The sequence below is a fragment of the Passer domesticus genome, chromosome 25 (genome assembly GCF_036417665.1).
Source record: "Passer domesticus isolate bPasDom1 chromosome 25, bPasDom1.hap1, whole genome shotgun sequence".
In the NCBI taxonomy this organism is placed as follows: domain Eukaryota; kingdom Metazoa; phylum Chordata; class Aves; order Passeriformes; family Passeridae; genus Passer; species Passer domesticus.
This window is the reverse complement of record NC_087498.1, coordinates 6,308,446-6,328,744: the sequence shown is the minus strand read 5'-3', so window position 1 is coordinate 6,328,744 and position 20,299 is coordinate 6,308,446. Positions and strand designations below refer to the sequence as shown.

Below are 20,299 nucleotides of genomic sequence, written 5' to 3'. Positions count from 1 at the left end.
GCTGGTACCGGCACCGGCACGACCTCGGGCTCATCCAGCCCGGAGAGCTGCACAAAGAGCTGCTTCCCAGGCTGCAAAACCTGCTCAGCTGAGCAGGCAAACAGGCACAGAAAGGAAAACCGGGTCCCTGCTGAGGCGCACCAGGGAGGCTCGGGGGCTGCGGGAGGGCAGGAGGCGCCCGCAGCAGCCGCAGCTCTCCGGGCTGAGCATCCCTGCCCGGAGGGGGACAGCTCTGTGCATGCACGGGCTGCATCCCAGGGAAAGCAGCCTTTCCTGCAGCCCGGCTCTGCTCCCTGCTCTGTCCTGACAGAACTGACTGCACGCAGGGCAGAGGGAGCTCCCACGAGGCTGCATCCTGCTTGAACACCGGCAGGGGACGGGGGCATCTCCCTCCCCCAGCCCCGAAGAGTTCATTAATAGAAAGTGTCACCCATTCAGAATCGTGACACCGTGACAAAGAGGGGCTCCAGGAAAACTGTTTTTACTAAAAGTACCTAAAAGCCAGAGCTGTCTGGAGCATTGAGTGTGCTGTGCCACCTGAGGCACAACTGCCCCGGGCACCTCCCAACTTCCAGCACTGCCAGCTGCAGCTGGGTGGAGATGGAGCAATACTCTGCAGCAGTGCTCTGGCTGCAGCAGCCAACACTGCTCAGACCCACTGCACTCCCAAGAAATTCTCTTTCTTCTGACATTTCAGAGCTTCCATTAAAGCTCCAGGTGGGCACAGATCCCAGTTACCACCAGCAGGTTTCCTGCTGGGCAGCCCCAACTGCAAACATTTCCTTAAGCAATTTGCACATCTTAAAAATAAAATCCTTTATTGATAATATGAATGTTTAACATGTTTAATGCCATCAGCTATAAAAATGATTAAAGACTTCAGCTTGGTACATTTGGCTTTACAAATTTACAAGTGTTAATGAATTAATACTAGTGTTATATGTTTTGCACTTCATTATACTCCATTAGCCAGTGACAAACTCTGCAACAATGTCTGCTTAGGACACATGTGAGTTAGAGAAGAAATATTTAGTTGCTTTCACACAGAATCTACATCAACAGTTAAATACTAACTCTAAATGTCTTACTGAATTAGTTGGATCCATTTTAATCCCTTGTGCTTAGTTTCTTTCAGAAGTTAGTCTACTAGCAAAAATACATTCTTTTGCATACCCCTTCCCATATTATATTTTAGAAGAAACAGTACTCAGTGCATTTCCTATTAGACTTCATCATAGTATCTCTCTCTCTAGAGCTATCAGTAAAGAAAGGGGATAATACCAGTCAGATTAATGTAAAAGTAAAGAAACTCATTAAAGCAGTGTATACAAAAGCCTCACTTTTCAATCAGAAGGGATAATGGGCCAAAATCCATCTGCCCATCCATTTTTACTTTTACTCTCAGCAAGAGCAAAAAAATCAGCTGTGGACACTTAGTTAAAAAAGTAATAAATGTGCTTCCAAAAGAGTCACTGCCCGCTTGGCTCTGGCTGCCTCCACGTCCCTGCTGTTAATGCACAGACTGGATTAGGAACAGCAGCCCGTAACACCACCAGCTAAAAGGCTGCTGAAGGGTCTGTGCAAAGCCCTGAAGCCCTGCACGGCTGTGTGGGGTCACTGCAGCAGCAGCCAGCTCAGAGCAGCTCAGAGCTCCCACGCTCTGCAGAATGAGAGCCCCCAGGATCCCCTGCCATGGAGCTCTGCAGCTCCCGTGGCACAGGGATCCCCCCACAACAAATGCCCCGTGAGACAGTGAAAAGTGAGCAAGGAGAAGGTGTCCCTGGCAGTGGGAGCTGTGGGAGCCCTGTGCAAACACGACTCTGCTGCCGAGGGAAGCGCTGCACGCTGCCACACCAGCAGCAAGTCCAGGTTCTAAATTTAGGATCAGCTCACATCCAACACCTGAGATCATTAACTCAGGGTCGTGCTCTCAGCCTCTGCCACTGATCCGTGGTGCTTGTCCTGCATTTCTCAGCACAATGACTCAGAACACCACTGTGCTCTGCCTGTTGGTGCTCTTGCAGCAAACATTTCTGCACAGGAACCAGCTGCTTCTCCTGGGTCCAAATACTTCCTCACACATGATCTGCCTCAAATTTAGCAATTCCTCACTGAGGAATTTTTTAAAATCTCAGTGAATTGCTGTGTTTTCTTCATATGAGGCAGAAGATCATGAAGAGATAAGTACTTTCCTAATACACTGTGTGTTTAGCATGTATGTGTGTGATATACTTACACATATCCACATATTCAATTCCACAGCAGCAATGATTTGGTTCCATATTTGCAGCCAAGGAAAGCTAGCCACAGCTAGTGGGCAAAATCCAGATCAGTCAGATTTAACTGACACAGATGAGGAACAAAATTATTGCTTTTGTTCAAAGCTGAAGATCCCGTGTTACAGGTGTTGCAAAAAACCTGTACTGGATAGATGAGTTACTTCTTCAAGTAATAGTGAGATCTTTGTCAAGTAACAGAAAGATCCTTTTCTCAGAAGTTCTACACACAACAGTAGAATGCTTGAAGAGCTTGAAAATTCCAGGTGATACACCAGAAACCAGAGTTCAGCCATTTAAAGCACACAGGCATCTTGGCAGGAAAGCAGAAAGAACTGTATGGACAAGGAATATCACAACTAAAATTTATCCCAAGAAACTCCTGTGTGCTTCCTCAAATAGCTGGGAGCTATGTCCTGAAGGACACAGCCTGGCTGGCTGCCCCAGTCTGGTGGTCACCTGGCAGAATCTGTAGCACATTTGCTAACTTATCTTAGCAAACGGAAAGCATTAAAAGGAAAACCAGTGTTGGTTTCAACATTCAGGACTCAGAAGAATTTGTTTCTGCAGCTAGATGTTCCCCTCCTCACCTTTTCATGAGAATCACATTCATATTGCAGGCTTAGTTCAGGCACTTTTATAAAATGTTCATCTGGAATAAAAAGTCTGCAAAAATTATTTCTGCATAATTTAAAAGTAGCATTTCAGTCCCATTAGAGGTTGATAGGTCCCACCACATGATTATGGCTGTTACCTCTAATGATTTGACTGCTGCCACGAGACATTTGGAGGCTACTGTATAGCTGTAGTTAAGGTTTCTTCATAAACAAAAATATTTTCCTACCTATTAAAAAGAAAAAAAAATATACTAAATGCTTTATACAGACAGAATCTGCTACTATGGAAATAAATAACATGGAGTGGAAAAACAGTGTCTTAGCTCCAGGGTAAGCTAAGCTGTGGAATGTCACATTCCCATTTTCTGGAGACTAGCTGCTGCTTGGCAGGAGGATCTCCAGGTCTTTGCCATTTGACACGACAGAGCTGTTGGAGCAGCTACTGGCCACGTCCAGGGGGGCAGCCAGGGAGGAGGCTTTGCCCAGGGGAGCAGCAGCAGCAGGCGACTGAGCGAGGCCGGGTTTCTTGGGAGGAATGGGTGGAGGGTTGCCCCTCTCTGCCCTAGGAATGGTTGGTGACTTGATTCCAGGAGACAAGGGGCTCAGCGGGCTGGAAACCTTGACAGGGCTCGGGCAGCGCCCAGCCTCGGCTTTGGGCCCGACCGCACTGGCCAGGTTCCGATAGTCCGTGCCAAAAGGGGAGCTGTTGGGGGAGACAGGCTTGATGGGGCCCTGCTGGCTGGTGAACCTGGACAGCACCTGAGTGACCGTGTTGCGGGCCAGCTGCTTGGCAGCCGAGTTGTCAGCCAGGGTGGGAGACAGGTCCCGGGAGGGGGGGCTCTGCAGGCCCGGCTGCTGCTCCTGCTCCGCCTGCGACTGGAACTTGTGCCTGGCCGCGTGGAAGCGCTGGTTGATGCCCACCTGGTAGGAGGACTGGTAGCCAGGGCTGCTGGCAGAGGCTCCCCCTAAGCGTTTAGTCAGCACTGGTGAGGAGCAGGGAGAGGGGGTCAGAGAGGAGGCGGCTGTGCTGCTGGGGGACAGGGACACCCCGGCAGAGGGGAGCTGCGACATCACGTGCACCGGGGACTCTGTTCTCACAGGAGAGCTTCCATTCTCCACTGCGCTTTCTGAGGCTGCAGATTTCTCCCTGTGAGCTTGGCTCTCTGCAGCATTTGTCTCCCCAGCCACCTGCAGGTCTGTGTCACAGTGCCCGTTGGATTTTGCATAGGAATGAACAGGGGCAGAGGGGCTGGCAAACACGGTGTGAAGAGCTTTGCTGCTGCTGGCAGGGTTTGCTCGTTCTGCCTGCAGCCCCTCGGTCTGGCAGGACACAGACTTCACTGGGGGACTGTCAGTGGTGACCCCCCTGGATGTCACCGAGGGGCTGGGATGCACAGGCTTGGAGGGACTGTGCTCCTGGCAAGAAGCCTCCAGCTCTTTCAGGGCTTTCTTCAGACATTCCACCTCTTCTTTGAGTGCTTTTGTACGGTTTTCTTCTCTGTTCAGCTTAGCTTTCAGCTGTTCTCTTTCAATGTCAAACTCTGAGAGCTGCTTTTCTACTTGTGCTTCCATCTGCAAACCCCGCTTCCTCTTGGCTGCCAGCTCCTCTTCCAGTTTACTCACCTTGCTCTTCTCCTTTTCCAATTTCAAGCTCAGTTCTGCTGTCTTCTGGCCCTCTTCAGCTGCTTTGGCAGTGGCTTTCTTGCACTCCACAACAAGCATGGAAGACAGTTGCTTGTGGCGTGCCCTTTCCTCCTCCAACTGGCTCGACAGCTTCTTCTGCTCTTTCTCAAACTTCTTCACTTGGGACTTTTCAAACTCCACCTGGAAGTGGAGAACAAAAGAGATTTAAGGGTACCATAAAACCTCCTGAAAGCAAATGAAGGGCAACACCCCAAAAGGGAACAGGTTTACTGTGTATCTTGGAGAAATTACACAGCAAAAAATGACAATGGCTAAGAAAGAGCTTATTGCACCAGAAAGCAGCAAAATAGTCTGGAGCAACTCAGCTTGCACACAGTAACAATTACTACTTACTGGTAGTTTTATCCTGTGTGAAATTCGATTGGCCTTTAGTGAGATACACAGCCAGTCTGCCATGCACTGACAGAACAAGCAAAGCTCCCTTCCACCTCATTTACCACTTTGTCAGTTTGCCTTTTAAAGGCATTTAGGCTTTAAAATGCTGATGTGTTATGTATGCTTAACAAAGGCCACAGCGCTTGAGTAACAGAAAACGGTGGCTTAAATATTTATTAGCATCTCTGAACAACACCCCCAGGAGATCTCCCATGACTTATTCTGAATTTTGAGCACTGCAGCGAGCTATCAATTGCAAATGCAATCCTGTCCTTCCCAACTCCTCGGATTTCAGGCTGAAGTAAGATTCCAAAGCGTTTGATTGCCTATTAACACCTTTCAGCACTGCTCAGCTACCAAAGCACACCGAGCCACGCAGGGCTGTTTTTCATATCAAGATGATAAAAGCTGGGAGTGCCCTGCAGAGGGAGGTTCCTGCTGCTCTGCAGCACAGCCCTGCCCTGCTGCCCGGGCTCCTGGGCTGGTACCTGCTGGGTGAGGCGCTCCCTCTCCTTCTCCAGCATGTAGGTGACATCGTCCCCCTCGGCCGTGTCCTGGGCGTGCCGCTGCCTCTCCTCCTCCAGGTCCAGGATCACCTGCCAAGGACAGCAGCCAGGAGAGCTCAGGGCTGTGCACAACTCCAGAGTGACACACAGCAGCTCCACACAGCCCGGCTCAATTCCCAGCACAGAAAAGCAGCTCTTGGACAAGTCCAGTACATGTAATGACCTGGTCAGACTGTGAAAGGCGTTAGGGACACCTGACACTGGATCTATTTCACTATTAAACACCTAAATGGCACACTTTTCCCCAGGCTTTGCAGTATCCTTGGGGGGAATGGTGCCCTCTTGCAGAAGGGATCTCTGGAGATCACCCAGCCCACCCCTGCCAGGCCTTGCCCTGGAGCAGGCTGCACAGATCAGCCCAGGAGGGTTCTGAACATTGGCAGGGAAGGAGAATCCACAGCCCCTCCACAGCCTGTTCCAGTGCTCTGCCACCCTCAAAGTAAGTCACTTTTTCCTCACATTCAGCTGGAAATTCCTGTATTTCAGCTGTCCCTTGGAAGTCAGAATTTCCTGGCGGGCCCATCAGTCCAAGGCCAGCAGGAGCAGAGGTGCTGCATGCAGGAGACACAGGGCTCTGACACCAGGACAGTCCCTGCTGTGGCTCCAGCAGCAATTCCCACCCAGACTGCTCCCAGTGCCTTACAGGGATTTGAGGACTCCAGTGTAAAGTTTATTTTAAAGAACATTAATTTGTTCTTCCACTTAAGAACAAGATGAGCTCTTGAAGTGAAACTGCTTCCCATAAGGGCCCAGTGAAGGAGCTCCTTCAGCTTTAACACTGAATTACATGAATAATTGAAATGCTATTAACAAAAAAGCCAGAATACAAACTCCCCAAGAGGCTCTGCTTATCTCACCACCAAAACCAACACATCCTCACCATGAATTTAGCAGCTCCTCAGTCTTCCTGAAATTTAAGCTTCCAAACAATACTTAAATATTATCAAGTGTACATCCTTGTATACTTGAAGTAGACAGGAAGAGGAAAAGGTGAAAAAATATCTGATTTTACTGTATGACTCAGTTGGATAATTGGCTGAAAAGTGAAGCCCAGCCTTGTTCTTACTTCTGACATCAATTTTTGTGGTAGTATGGTCTGACACATGATCAAGCACTTTATTGGTGTCAACACACATTAAAGGTATGTCTGAATAATAACAGGTGCTTCACTATAGAGGCCAAATGGCAAGAAAAATACTGTTGGTCACTCCATACTTCCTTAGGGAAGCACAAGGAGGTGCCTTCCCCTGGCAGCAGCTCTTCAATGACCACGGAGAACAAGTCCCAGGCAGAACAGTGACAGCTCTGCACAGAATTCCATCTTCCAGAAACCCTTTCTTGCATTTTGGGAAGCATTACACCTCCCAGCTGTAAGCTACATCCTTTCTGGTGTGTCCTAACAAAAACACCTTGTGTGTATTTCAAATTCTGGAATTATAACTGATCAGCTCCCCAGCTGCATCACCTGGAGTGAGAAGTTTAAACAAAGGTGCAAAGTCCTTTCAGTTACCAAGCCTCAGGGAACTCAAGTGTTTTTGCTGAAGTTAACCTGTCATTAAAATGCAACTGTAACTTCTGCACATCGTGACTGAGGCAAAACCTACCTTTCTGTGTCTGCTTTCTGCAGCAGCTAGTTGGGATAACATCCTTTCCTGCATATTCTTGCAATGTTTCATCACCACTTTCAAAATAGATAAAGGATTGGAGCACACTGGCTGCTTTTCACCATGATTCCCCTCTTTCAGTGTCTCAAAATCTCTCTGCAAAGCCATCAGTGGATCACTGATGTTGTATTTCCCATAGCGTTCCTCAATGAATGTGTCCCTGTGCTGGGCCTGCAACACAAAAACAAATTTGCATTTTAATACACTCAAACTAGCTTAGAAAGCAGGGTTTTGTAGCTAATACTGCTTTTCCCCAGTTTTCCATTCAAAGAGAATTTAACACAGTCTGATTCATATCCTGTTATCTGCTAGAAATAAAGGCAATAAAGACAAATCTTGCTTAAAAACACAGCATCTCCACAACATATCCAGTCCACAAAGTTCCTCATACCACAGCTACCTGCCAGGGCCATGACTGACATTCCACAGCTGTGTGAAAGGAAAGAAGGTAAGTCCCAGCTCTTGCTCAACAAAAGATTTAATCATTTATTGTCGCATCAGTGAAAGAAGCAGTTGTGTGCTTTCCTTGACTATGTCACCATCAAAGAATTTCATGTTGAGCAATTAAAGAGTTTCATTCTGGCAAGAGCCATAAATCTGTGAATTGTTAATAAAATCTTTAATGTTCTCATCCAGACTAAACAGAGTTTAGTTTCTCAAGACAGGAATGATGAGGTTTCCTTTGGTGCTTGTGAGAATTAAGACAACTCACACACACCAGGCTCTACATTTACAGTGCTTAATGGCTGGACTCGATGAGCTCAGAGGTTCTTCCAACCCCAATTATTCCATGAATCAGCCATTCCATCTGGAAATCTGTTTGTCAGGATACCCATAGGCTTATCCTATTCAATGATGACTGTGAAGGTCTAGAAACAAAACGAAATCTCACAGACAGATATGAAAATGTTATCTGTGTGTTCACCACCATGATAAGAAATCAAATATTTATGCAACAAAAGACACAGAAAAGCAGATGTAGATTCACACAAGAGCAGGAGTCACAGAATCGTGGAACATCCCCACACAGCAGCTGGTGGAGCTACACTGGAACAGTGAGAGTTAAATAAGAAAACTTGGCTTTACTCAAAGAGCTGCTGAGATTTGCTGGTCCCACCTGCATTCTGAAATGCAGCCATGTGATTAACATGAAATAAACGAAAAAAAATTGAATTTTGCTCTTAAAAGGAAAAGCATTTGCATTACTTTGACAAGAGGCATAAAAAACCCAACCCAAAATATCTTCTCCATGACCAAATGAGAGACATCCATCCTGTGAGTCCAGTTTGGAGCTGGATTTTCACCCTGCAGCAAACAAACACAGAGGAACAGCTCACACTTACAGACACCCCTCCCTCTCTATCAGCAATATCCGTCAGGAACTGTGGGTACCTTTGATCAGAGCTTCAGATATTGTTCTAACTTTACACAATAATAAAAAGGAGAGGAAGGAAAAGATCAGCCCTGGAAATGGGAGAGCAGCCCTGGATAATGGGGCAGCCCTGGTTTAATGAATCACAGGAAAAACTCCAGGTTTGGGGGCTTTTTTAGGAACAGGGAATCTTCTGTTTTTCTGAAGCGTTTACAAAAGTGACTCAGTGAAAGCTCCACAGAAGCGTGGAGGGAATTTCTCAGTGACTCAAGCATTAATAAGTCTGTAAATACGAGCTGGGATCTCCATCCAGCTGGCCGTGCTGCTTTGACAGATGAGCTTAGTCCCAGCTCATCCCAGGGCTGGCCATTCCACACAGGAACATGGGGGAGACCCTTCAGAAGGGCACCAGTGCTTCAGCTGTGTAACAAACCCTGCCTTTGCTGCTGGGCAGCTCCTACCAAATAAGAGCTCCAAAAACCGAGGTTAAGGTGATTTTTGCAGTCCTGTAGGTGTAACAAAAGACCTGTTTTCCTCTGCTCCTCACAGCACTGGGCTCTGAACTCTGAATAAACCACCCACTCTGAATTCAGTGGGGTGGTTTGTTTCCTGTTTGGGAAAGAACAAGAAGTTCTTCCGTGCTACTTTGAGCAATTAAGTATTTTCCTGAACTAGCATGACAAACAGATGAGACTATCATAACATTAAGAGCTTTCTCAAGTCCAGCTATTCTTCTTCAGTAGCCAGCAGAGCATAAACATTCAATTAAAGTTGTCTAGACTGGAGAAAGTCTTAACCAGGTCATCCTCCACTGGCCACACCACGTTTGCAAAAACAAACCCAGTGCTTTGGCCACCGTGCACTCGGAAATGCAAACAGGGATTTTGCAGCCTGTGACACCTCTGTGCAGCACAGCAGCCACTGGGCCCCCTGAATCACTGTGGAAAATGAATGTACAGTGCCCTAACCTGCAGAGGTTGTGTCATACAGGTGTGGAAATGGCCCAGAGAGTGACTGCTGCCACGGCTCGTGCTGCTCCTGAGGCAGCTCTGCACCCCAGCTTCTGCCACTGCAGGTCACGGCCAAATGCCTTCAACACTTCTGATTCTGTCCTGTCGGAACTGGATTCTACCTTAAACAGCTGTCCAACTTTCACAACAGAAGGAACCTGATGGTGGAGGAACACTCTAGGAGTGAGCCCCAAGTGAAAAAAATCCACCTAGATCTCAGATCCCAGCACAGAAAACACAAACCCACAGAAAATCAAGGTTAAATGAAAAGGAAATAAGGTTACAAAAGTTAAGGAGTGGAAGATTTCACCTGAACACCAGAGATGACATACATACCTCCAACACCAGCAATGGTGCTTTGAAAGCAGATGCAATTCTGTGCAATTGCACCTTCTGATTTAGTACCTCACCTCAAACAGGCAGAACTGTGAATTGCCCAACAAAATACTCAAATTCCATAAGCAACTCAATGGATTATTCAGCAATTTTCAGGACTATCAAATTGACCTCTCCCAACAGGAAACGAAGATAACATATAAGCTTGGGGTGCTTTTAAAAAAAAAAGAAGGAACTATACATGTGAACTACCCTTAAAAATAAACTTGCAGAAGACTGAAGAATTAGGCATAAGCAGAGGGGGTTCCACGTGAAACTGGCTGGCTTTGAGCTCCAGTTTGGGCAATGGACCACTGCTAGTCTGTCTGGGAAGAGATAATTCTGATTTCATGGGCAGAAGCAACATCTGACCCAACTGAAAAGATGTTTCCTGTGCAGGCAGGCTTTGCTTTGTTAGGAAAAAACTACTGTTTCCTCTTGGGATTTCTAGGCTGTTTTGGGATGAATGTTTCCCATAAGCTACTTCTGTATTTTTTTAAAATAAAATATTTCTTTCTACTGAAACCTTGTTTATGTGACAGAATATTCTCTCTCTCTTCAGTAATCTTTACAACTTGTTTTACTGGAACATCAAACAGGGAATTTCCAGGACCTATTTCAAGTGTTTTTTGGACATCAAGTAGAGCATTTCTCCTCCCTGTAATTTCAGAGTTCAGGTTTTAACCCTTGGTACAAAACAAACACACTCTTAATTAACTCTAGCTACTGAGTTTGCAGTTCTCCAGTGATAATTTGCACAGAAGTTCCTCCTTCATGTAGCAGAGAATGGAATAAGCTTTAAATAGCTCCTTGCTGCCTTGAACTTCCTTATTAGCTTCTCTCCCCAGAGACAGAAGTTGGGAATAAAGACAGGCTGAGGTCACAGCAAGCACTGAGAGAAGGGAAATGGGGGTGGGGACCTCTTGTTTGCCCAAAAAGAAATGCCAAAATGCTGGAGTGGGATTTGCAGTGCTGCACTAGCTCCAGCTCTGCACAGAGCCTGGCAAATTGGTCAAATGCAGCATTTCCTTAATTGCCACCACTACATCAAGTGGGCAGACCTGATAAACGAGAGCTACCCACGAGTGCCCAAGTCAGACCTGTTATCAGCTTTGAAAAACAGAAGAAGCTTTCTCAGGAAATGTCAAGCAGCACAAAACTGCAGCTTCCTTTGCTGGGAGCTCTGGCCCAGCAGCCTGGGGTGTGTCCAGGGGCTCAGGAACGTGCTGTGGTCACCCCGAAACCAGGGGACAGCAACAGCAGGCAGTGGAACCAGAGCAGGAGCCTTCCAGCAGGAGCCTTCCAGCATTCCCACAGCTCTGCTCCTGCTCAGCACAGCCCTGGGACCCTGAAGGTGAGGAGAGCTCCTGAAAGGAAGTGGCAAACCGTGCTGCTTCAAGCAAGAAATAAACAGAAAACTCCCCAGGCTGGCAAGAAAAGCTGTAAGGAATGCCTGCATTCCACCAGACAGCACCCAAGGGAACGCTGCTCCATGGAAGCTGCTTCCTAAGTGATGCATAAGCCCAATTTGCCCCATCTGTGAAAGATTTAACAGCAGGAAGGTTTTGTATTACTGAGCTTCTCTTTTTATTTAAACAGGAGGTAGAGTTAGGTTTTTGAAACTGCACTGTAAACCTAATTTCTAAATTCATAACAAACAGCACCTAGTTTCTCATTAATATTGCTCTGTAGTGAATCACTGCCCCCAGAAGCAAAGAGGTGAATACCAGCTCCCAGTCATTAACACAAAATAGTTTATATTCCAGCCTAAAGTGCCTGAGGCCTTATTAACATAAAGGAATACGCCAGAAAGCTGTTTCCTGTTTTCTAAAAGTAAACAGAGCTTCACTTCTAATGTATGGAAAACAGGGGGAGGGAACAAAGTGCTCTACACAGTGATAGAGATACATTTAAATATTGAATTGTTTCCAGTCGTGGTGTGCTATTTCAGAAGGCAAACCTGTGGCCCGTGCAACCCTTCCTACACAGCAATAAGGACTGAGAGCCTAACTCTCAGGATTATGCAACTCTCTGACAGCATCTGGGTTTTTTGGATGATATAAACACAATTATAACTACAGGAAAAGGAGCACAATAAGAAGTCGGGCTTAAAATCTGTTCCAAGGAGAACATTGAAATTTATGTAGTGGACAGGAAGCTACTTTCAGGCAAAAAAAAAAAGTTTTTTTTTTTTTTTTCTTTCCTAAGAGGTTTTAAAACAGAGGAAGCAAACTTAAGCACTGGAAAAGAATATTTTGAATACAGTCAGTTTGTCAGACAGCAAGGAAAAAGGGCCAGGATCTGGGGAGAGGGAGTGAAGAGAGGGAGAAGAGAGGAGAGAGTTCAACAAGCAGTGTCTGGAACACCCGGCTCAGCAGCTCAATTCTGACAGAGAGAAACAGGGCCAGTGCCAGCCAGCAAGTGCCTGACACCATGAGGGAGAGGAAAACTATTTTAAGCTTTGTCATCTGCACGCATGGATTCTCTCTGCTAAATGCCAGATGCAAAATGTTTGTCTCTAAGTGTGCAGGAATATCAATTATTGCAGACTGCACTACAAGCAGATGACATGCTTACAAATGAAGGTACTCTTCCTCTGCAAGTGCCTGTCCTTTCCTGTAATGTACCAAAGCATTTGACTCCAACAACCAGAGCTCAGAATAATTTAAATCTGAAGCAGAAGTAAAATTAGCCCATGAAGGGAAATGTGTTTTGTTTGTATGAGGGAAGCAAACAGGCAGATAAAATTCTGATTTGCAACCACTGACATCTACGTGTTTCACACAAATGCTGGAGAAAATCACTGCTGTGGTTGAGGGTTATGCAACCCCTAAGAAAGTTCAGAGGATTGAACTCCACCTGCTCCCAACATATACCCACATTTAACATAAAACCATGACTCCTCAAAGAAATGCAGCTGCCGAGGCAGGACACAGCACTTGGGGAAGTGAGAGCTGAGAGCACAGACAGTTCCTGTGTGTGTGGAACAACCAGCCTCCCCAGCCCCGGGAGCCCAGCTCCTCTCCTGGAAACTACAACTCACTTTGTCCAATTCATGCAAGTCAAACTAACTGCTCTCAAGAGTGCAAATCTTTAACGCAGTCTTAGAAGTTGTTTGTTCTTCAGGGCAGCACTTTTATGCATCAAAACGTGAGTAAACAGATTAGCAAGGTTTCCTTTAATTAGTCACACACAAAGTCTTCTGGCCAGTGAGGCACGTAAAGCTGTTACCACAGCTACTATCAGCAAACAATGAGAAAAACACTGCGAGGCCAGTACTTCTCTAGCTGTATATTCCAAATAAACGGACAAAGCTGGAAGGGCCGTGCTGCTGAGCCTCTGCCCGGGCAGCAGATGAAGCATTACAGGACTTTTCCCTCCACGCATGGAAAGGGCAGCAGAGCTGCCAGCAGGGAGCCAGCCCCGGGCTGCAGCAGCACTGGGGACAAGCTCTGGAGCCCAGAGCAGCACAGCTGCAGACCTGCAACACCCCACAGTGCTGCAGGCACAGGGCACATCCCAGCGTGGCAGCTCTTCCCTGAGATCACCTCAGGAGCAGCAAGAGCCAGCTGGGACTTGAAGCTTTCCTTGCCCTTTCCCACCAGCTCCAGCTGTCCTCACAATCCTGAGATGAAATACTGCAGCATGTCCCTGACAGAGGAGGGGAAAATAGCCCTAACCTTTGATTAGATCAGTATTTTATACTCCATAATTATCAAGCATAGGTTACAATTTCATTTAATTTCTTCTCAGCTATGAGTACTTGACAAATTATGTCAAAGGGTATTCTTACTGATTAATCTCCTCACACAAGAGGGAACTGCAGGTTAAACTTCAACAGGAAAGATAATTGCTTTACACTACTGGAAGGCAGGCAATAAAAAGCCCTTCTGGAATGGAGCTGCTACATCCCTTCCCATTGGTCTCTCTGTGCTCCACTGTAGACATTTCACACTGAAATACTGAAGGGAGGCTTGTTTTGGTAACACATTCTGACCACACACAGAGAAAAACGGATCTCAGGACAGAGCAGAAACTTGCAAGTGTCTACCAAAACAGAAAACAAACCCTCCACCTGACCAATAGTTTTGAGAGGGCAACAAAATTCCTCCAAAATAAAAGGATTATCCAAATGCAAAAGCTATTAACAACAAACATAAGTATCCCAACTGCTCTGGAGGAGGATATGCCAGCACCAGCCCTGCCCTGCCCCATCACCTGCTCCCACAGCACCACGACCTCAGCTGCACTGAGACTGAAAGTGGCTTTTTGGAGCAGTTCTAGCTGGCATCTGCCTCTCTGGAAGGGCACACTAATGCTCGTGCCAGCAAAGGGAAGGAATCAGGAGCTGAGCGCTCAGGGCTGCTGCTCTCAGCACTGCCAGCTTATGGTGGCTTAGTCAACACAAAGCCACGGCTGCTTTTTGCTCAGTGTGACGTTGTTGTCACTAAAAGACTAAGCTGTGATCCCTCTTGGAGAGAAGAGTTCCTGCTTTAAGCAGCCCTCCCTGCTAAAGGAGAAAAAAAACCTAGAAAGGAATTCTGGTAGACGTTTTACACAGCAGAAACACACGGTTCTTTATCAGAAAGGATGAGAACACACATGTAACACTGTATTTCAATAGCAAAATGCTTCTTGCAGCCAGCTTCCCAGACAAAAATTATCTACAGCATTTACTATGTAATCCTGCAGATATTAAATGGGATTCTGAACCAGTAATGAACTTCACCTTGGATACAAGGTCTCTGCAGAACTCACAGCAGTGCTGTTGTCATGTTTGTTTCTTATCCTGATACTTAAAACCTACCTTTAAAGCCTCTATGACAAGATCTCTTGCTTCTAATTCTCCCTCAAGAATGCTAAACAGTGTCAGTAGTTCTGGTTTGCTGAGTTTTTCCAGATTCATCCTGAAAACCTGAAAAATAATGAAACCTAGTTTAGCAGGCATTTCTTTGGACATTAAGATCAGCATTCGAAGCTGTGACATATAATCTCCAGTTTCCAGCTTTTTGGATTGCAAATTGCCCTGAGGGGGGATAATTTTCTCTCCAGCTTGCCACACCAGTTGCAGAAGATGCATTTGTCACCTCCTCCCAAGGGACAGAACATATGCACACCCAGATGGCCACGGCAGAATGTGTGGGCTAACAGGACAACATTCACCGAGCAGCAGCCAAAGTTACCAGGAGAGGGGAAAACCAGGGATATTTAAAAGTCATGGTGATTACACATCTGCCTGACACAGCTGCAAGCATCACTGAGGAGCTGTGATGAATGAAGGCCAAAGTGGGCCACCCACAGGAGCTCAGCAGTGCTGGGAACGTTGCAGGGCTGGGATTTGCTTCCTGGGAATGCCATTATCCACACTGATGGAGCAGGCCCAAACCCCTTCACAGAAATCAATGCCACAGAAAACACACACTTAATCACTATTCTTTCAAACTGTTTCAATATCAGCATCATTTATTACATATAATTTTACTGCCTACATAAGAGATCCATCATCTGAACTGCACATAAAGAGGTTTCATATTTCCTTGCATCTTTGCTGATACAGTGTCCCATAATAAGCCTTTTTGTTACATTATTTTGTTAAAAATGGAAATAATTTCAGGCTAAATCCTTGTCTCTGATGAAAATATACCCATTGATACAGTCTTGTGCTTTGCACAACCATCAAATATACTTTTCTGAGTCCAAGTCATGTCCATCTTTCACCACACTTTGTGTCAAGCAGAAAATGCTACAGCACGAAGAAGAGATACAAACTCCAGTGGCAAGTGATAAAGGGTTAAATTAGCCCCTACTGGAGAAGTCTATCCAGCTAAAACATTCAGCTGAAGTCTAGCTTGTCTGAAGTCACTGCTCCTTTACAACTGATTTGCATAACTGTGCCTTGGAGAGTTATACACAAAAGCAAGTTCTGTCTTGTTTGTGCCAGAGCAGTTTTCCAGTTGCTGGGAACAGAGAGTTCTGCTGTCTTCATACAGCAAGAGAATCAGAAATCTGCTCTGTGCCCCTCTGCCGAGCAGGGAAGTGTCTCATCTCCCTCACACGCCTGCCTCACACAGTGCTTTACATGAAATTCCATGAAGAACAAGGTTTCTTACAGGCTCTGCTGGTCTCCCTCCCGCTGCCATGGGCTGCTCAAGGCAACGCCAGTGGAAGGGACCACGAGTTCCAAAACCAAACTGAACTGCACACCACAGATCTGAGCATTGCATTTCTGCTCCCTGCTGCAGATCCACACCACTTACAGCAGCACTGGGGCATTATAAACCTGAACCAAAAAGGAGAAGCTTCCTCAGAGATCTTAGAACAAAGTGTATCATATATTTCTGTTATCTCTGGACAGGAATTGTTGAACATGGACTTTCAACATGACTGCATCCATGCTTTTCCTTTATGAAGAGATGATGTGGACACGTGCAGCTGCATCTCCCCAAGAGCTAGCAAACAGCTCAGGCTTATAGCAAGGACAGCTACCAGCTGCACTTTGGGCTTTTAAAGCTATTAGTCAGGGCAGCAGTAATTTCTACTCTATATTCTAACTACTCCCATTGTGACTTGTGCTTCCCAGTGCTGCAGGAATAAGCCATGCTCTTCTCACCACGCCTCTGTAGTCTTTAATGTGCTTAATAACATAAACAAGCCCTGTCCTAAAACATACAGGTAAAAATACTTAAGAGAAATAAAGAGCAGGAGGCAGTTGGCACAGTAATCATTCATCCAGCAACGAGAGGTAACGTTAAAGGAATGTAAGTGGTACACCCTCAGCTTCCTCATGTGCAACCTGCTCCAAGAGATCTCCACCTGCTTTGTTTGCATCAGTTCCTTCACACTGCTGAGGGAACAGACTGGAGCAGATGCAACAAATAAAGTCACTGCTCTTAAAAAACCCACCAAAATGTACCTGCACTCTCCAGTGATCTGCAGGGAACTTTCAGAGCACCCCAGGCAGATGTCTGTAATGCTGAATGGATCACAATCCCTTTAAGGGCCACTCCGCACTTGGGAGCTGAAAATTCGGGGGGGAAAAAAAGCCCTATTCATTTGATGTTACTGTTTTACAGAAACAAGAAGCATCTCTGGATCAAAGAGCTACTAAGCATGTATTTAAGCTCCTTTTCCTCTATCCAAATCTAAATCCAAATCCATTCCCAGCCCTCCAGGCTCCTGAGCTGACCTTTCCAAGCTGCTTTCAAGCTGCACATCCCTGTGCCTTCCCTCATCCCACTTTTTATCAGAAGATCACACCAACTCTATTCAATTATCCAGTTCTCCCCCTTGCAAACAGTCTCATTTTACCAAAGGGATCCGGGCACTTCAGCTGGGGAACCTGACCCTGTATTTCCAAACCTTTAACCAGGGGACAGAGCTTCCCAGCATGAGAACCAAGACCCAGCAACTCCAGGCCATGTCACCCCTTTACATCCAGGGAAACACAGAGTGCACTCACACAGATCACAAACCACAAAGACCTTGTTGTTTAGTCTGATTACATAAATATTTTCCCTGAGCCTGAGATACACCACCATTTTTGGACAATAAGGCAGAGTTTGGAGCATAAACAAAGATAACCACTTTCTGCTTGCCTAAAGGTGAGGCTCCTTTCAGCTGTGGCCCACTGGAGTCTCCCTGACAGACCCATACCCACCCTGCAAGGAGACAAAACCTTTCTGAGAAAGTTATTTCGCAGCATTTCACTGAAAATAACCACGGAGAGCAGGCTAAGTGTCTGTACAACCAGCAGAGCGGGGGAGTTATCTGTGGCATGTGCCACTTGAGGAGCACACAGATAAGCTGGCAGCGCCCTCAACCACGGCAGCGTGGTCCTGAAGCCACGCCAGGCTGCATTTCTCTGCTCTCTCACACACACAGGGCACCAGCCCACCCAAAGAACGCTGCCAGCACAGGGGAGCCTCACCCACCCACCCACCCCAGGGCTGGGTGTTCCACCCAAGGGGAGCTGAAAGCACAGCCCGAGGCACGGGGAGAGCAGCTTCAGGATCCTCTGCAAGCCCTGCGCTCAAAACTCTTCTACTTAAAATAAAAAATAATGAAGAACAAAGCTTGTTGCTCCTTCTTCCCCTGAAAGAGGGTATTTCCTAAACCTGCACCAACGCAACAACGCCACAATGGCGACAATTCTGAATCAGCTGAGTTTTCTTTCCTGTGTTCCTGAAGAGGAACTAGCATTTTCCAGAAGCCAGCACGGGCAGTCGTGTAATGACATTAATGGGAGAACCTAAATGACCCGTTTGAGAAGTCCTGACAGACAAGTTCCCAAAACTGCTTCTGCGCGTATCGCGTGGTGTTTGAGTCGTTTCAATAATTACATGTGTTCACGCAATGAAAAAAAGCTAACACAGAAGCAATAATTGTGTATCCACAGTGCTGCCTGGCATTGCATCACCGCTGTGGAGACCTGGGTTAAAAATGAGAGGTGTTTCTATTTCCTTCACCTCTGTATGAGGTTAAAATGAGAATGTTTCTATTTCCTTCACCTCTGTATGAGGTAAAAATGAGAATGTTTCTATTTCCTTCACCTCTGCATGAGGTTAAAATGAGAATGTTTCTATTTCCTTCACCTCTGTATGAGGTTAAAATGAGAATGTTTCTATTTCCTTCACCTCTGTATCTCAGCCCTGAAGGAAAAAGGGCATTGCCCACAAAAAAGCCATCCTCCCCGCGTTAGTCACTGAAGCAATACTCAGAGGAAGCAATTAGCCAAATCGCGAGCACGGATTTGGAGCGGGTCCGTGAAGCCCTGTGCAGCAGAACCGGAACCACGGCGGGCTGCCGACCTTCAGCCCGGTTCGGGGAGCCTGTCCCGGTACCGCTGCGGGCCCGGCCCGGGTCAGCCCGGGACACCGGGCACGGCCGGCGCTGCACCGGCACCGACCGGGGAACCGGCACCGTGCGGGACCGGCACCGTGCGGGCCGGGCTCGGTGGCCCCCGCGCTGCTCCGGCCCGGTGCAGCCGCGGCGAACAAAGGAACGCCGCGGCGGGGGAAGGAAGGCGGCTGCGGGGAACAGCCACCGGCTCGCTCGGCTCCGCCGGGCCCGCCGCACCGGGCAGCGCCGCCCGGCTCCGGCACCGCCCCCCGGCGCCGCCCCCGCTCTCCCGTTCCGCCGAAACCTCCCCTTCCCCGCCGCCTGCGGCCGCCCCAGTCCCGGCCGCGGCCGCCCCCGCCCGCAGCGGGGCTCGGCCCCGCCACCGCCCCTCGCAGCCCCCGCGGGCCGGGCCGCCCCGCACCTGCCTCTGCCCCGCCGCAGGGCAGCGCCGGGCCGGGCCGGAGCGCGCCGGGCCGGAGCGAGCCGAGAGCGGGACCGGGACCGGGACGGGGACCGGGACGGGGACAGACCCGCGCCCGCCGCGCCGCACCGACCTGCCCGGCCCCGCGCCGCCGCCGCCGCTCCGCGTCCCATCGGCCGCCCCGCCCCGCCCCGCCCGCTGACCGACGGCCCGCCCGCCAATCAGCGCCGCCGCCGCCGCTGCCGCGGGCCAATCCGCCGCGGGGAAGGCGGGGCGGGGGCGGGCACAGCCAATGAGGCGGCGCGGAGGGCGGGGAAGCGGGTGAAAATCCCTTTTGTTCGCGGCGGAGCGAGCGGGCGGCCGTGATTGGCGCGTCACTTCCGGCGGGGCGGGGCCGAGGCACCGCCCGGGCCGCCGCCCCCGGCCCCGGCTGTGTCCCGGCCCGTGGCTGTGTCCCGGCCCCGGCTGTGTCCCGGCCCCGGCTGTGTCCCGGGCCCGGCTGTGTCCCGGCCCCGGTGCCAGAGGCGGGAAGGGCTGTGCGAGCCGGGCACGGACAGGGGACAGCGAGCACGCTGGAGGAGGCTCGGGGCGGGTGAATGCCCGTAGTGCCCGGGGCAGAGCAGTGCCCTGGATCCCCTCACGGATCCCGGGGCAGAGCAGTGCCCTGGATCCCCTCACGGATCCCGGGGCAGAGCAGTGCCCTGGATCCCCTCACGGAGCCCGGGGCAGGGCAGTGCCCTCGCAGCGGTTCTGAGCCCTGGTCCCCCGTCACTGCCGGACAGTCCCTCTCCCCTGACTCCTCCAGGTCCCGCTCCCCTCCTGGCACCTGGCCAGCCGTGTAGCCCAGCCGTGCCCAGCCGTGCCCAGCCCAGCCGTGCCCAGCCGTGCCGTGCCCGCCGTGCCCAGCCGTGCCCAGCCGTGCCCAGCCGTGCCCAGCCCCGCCATGCCCAGCCCAGCCGTGCCCAGCCGTGCCCAGCCGTGCCGTGCCCGCCGTGCCCGCGCTCCGGTGCCGTTGCCGGGGCTGCCGCGCCCCCGCGCGTCCGCAGCTCCCGCTCAGACACGGCTCCGCTGTTCGGCTGCG

The 20,299-nt window shown here is 49.0% G+C and overlaps 1 protein-coding gene across 2 annotated transcripts; it reads right to left on the bottom strand.

Moving 5' to 3' along the window:
- Nucleotides 1-801: 801 nt before the first annotated feature.
- On the bottom strand, nt 802-19,406 carry CTTNBP2NL (CTTNBP2 N-terminal like). 2 transcript variants are annotated; one of them, XM_064398929.1, is made up of 5 exons: nt 19,352-19,406; nt 14,767-14,874; nt 7,143-7,373; nt 5,461-5,568; nt 802-4,717 (listed from the first exon to the last, which is right to left on the bottom strand). In XM_064398929.1, exons 2-5 carry the CDS (start codon nt 14,863-14,865, stop codon nt 3,266-3,268), a joined length of 1,890 nt encoding a protein of 629 aa, XP_064254999.1. In that variant the 5' UTR covers nt 14,866-14,874; nt 19,352-19,406; the 3' UTR covers nt 802-3,265. The 2 variants fall into 2 exon arrangements, with proteins under 2 accessions (XP_064254999.1, XP_064255001.1); XM_064398931.1 differs by having other exon boundaries at nt 19,219-19,352.
- Nucleotides 19,407-20,299: the final 893 nt, after the last annotated feature.

What these genes read in the sequence shown, in the direction of transcription:
- CTTNBP2NL (XM_064398929.1), bottom strand. Translation starts at nt 14,865, where the DNA reads ATGAATCTGGAAAAACTCAGCAAACCAGAACTACTGACACTGTTTAGC. An exon ending in TTGTCATAGAGGCTTTAAAG is followed by an intron (nt 7,374 to 14,766) that starts GTAGGTTTTAAG and finishes TTTGTGTTGCAG; the next exon opens with GCCCAGCACAGGGACACATT. An exon ending in GGGAGCGCCTCACCCAGCAG is followed by an intron (nt 4,718 to 5,460) that starts GTACCAGCCCAG and finishes CTCCACTTCCAG; the next exon opens with GTGGAGTTTGAAAAGTCCCA.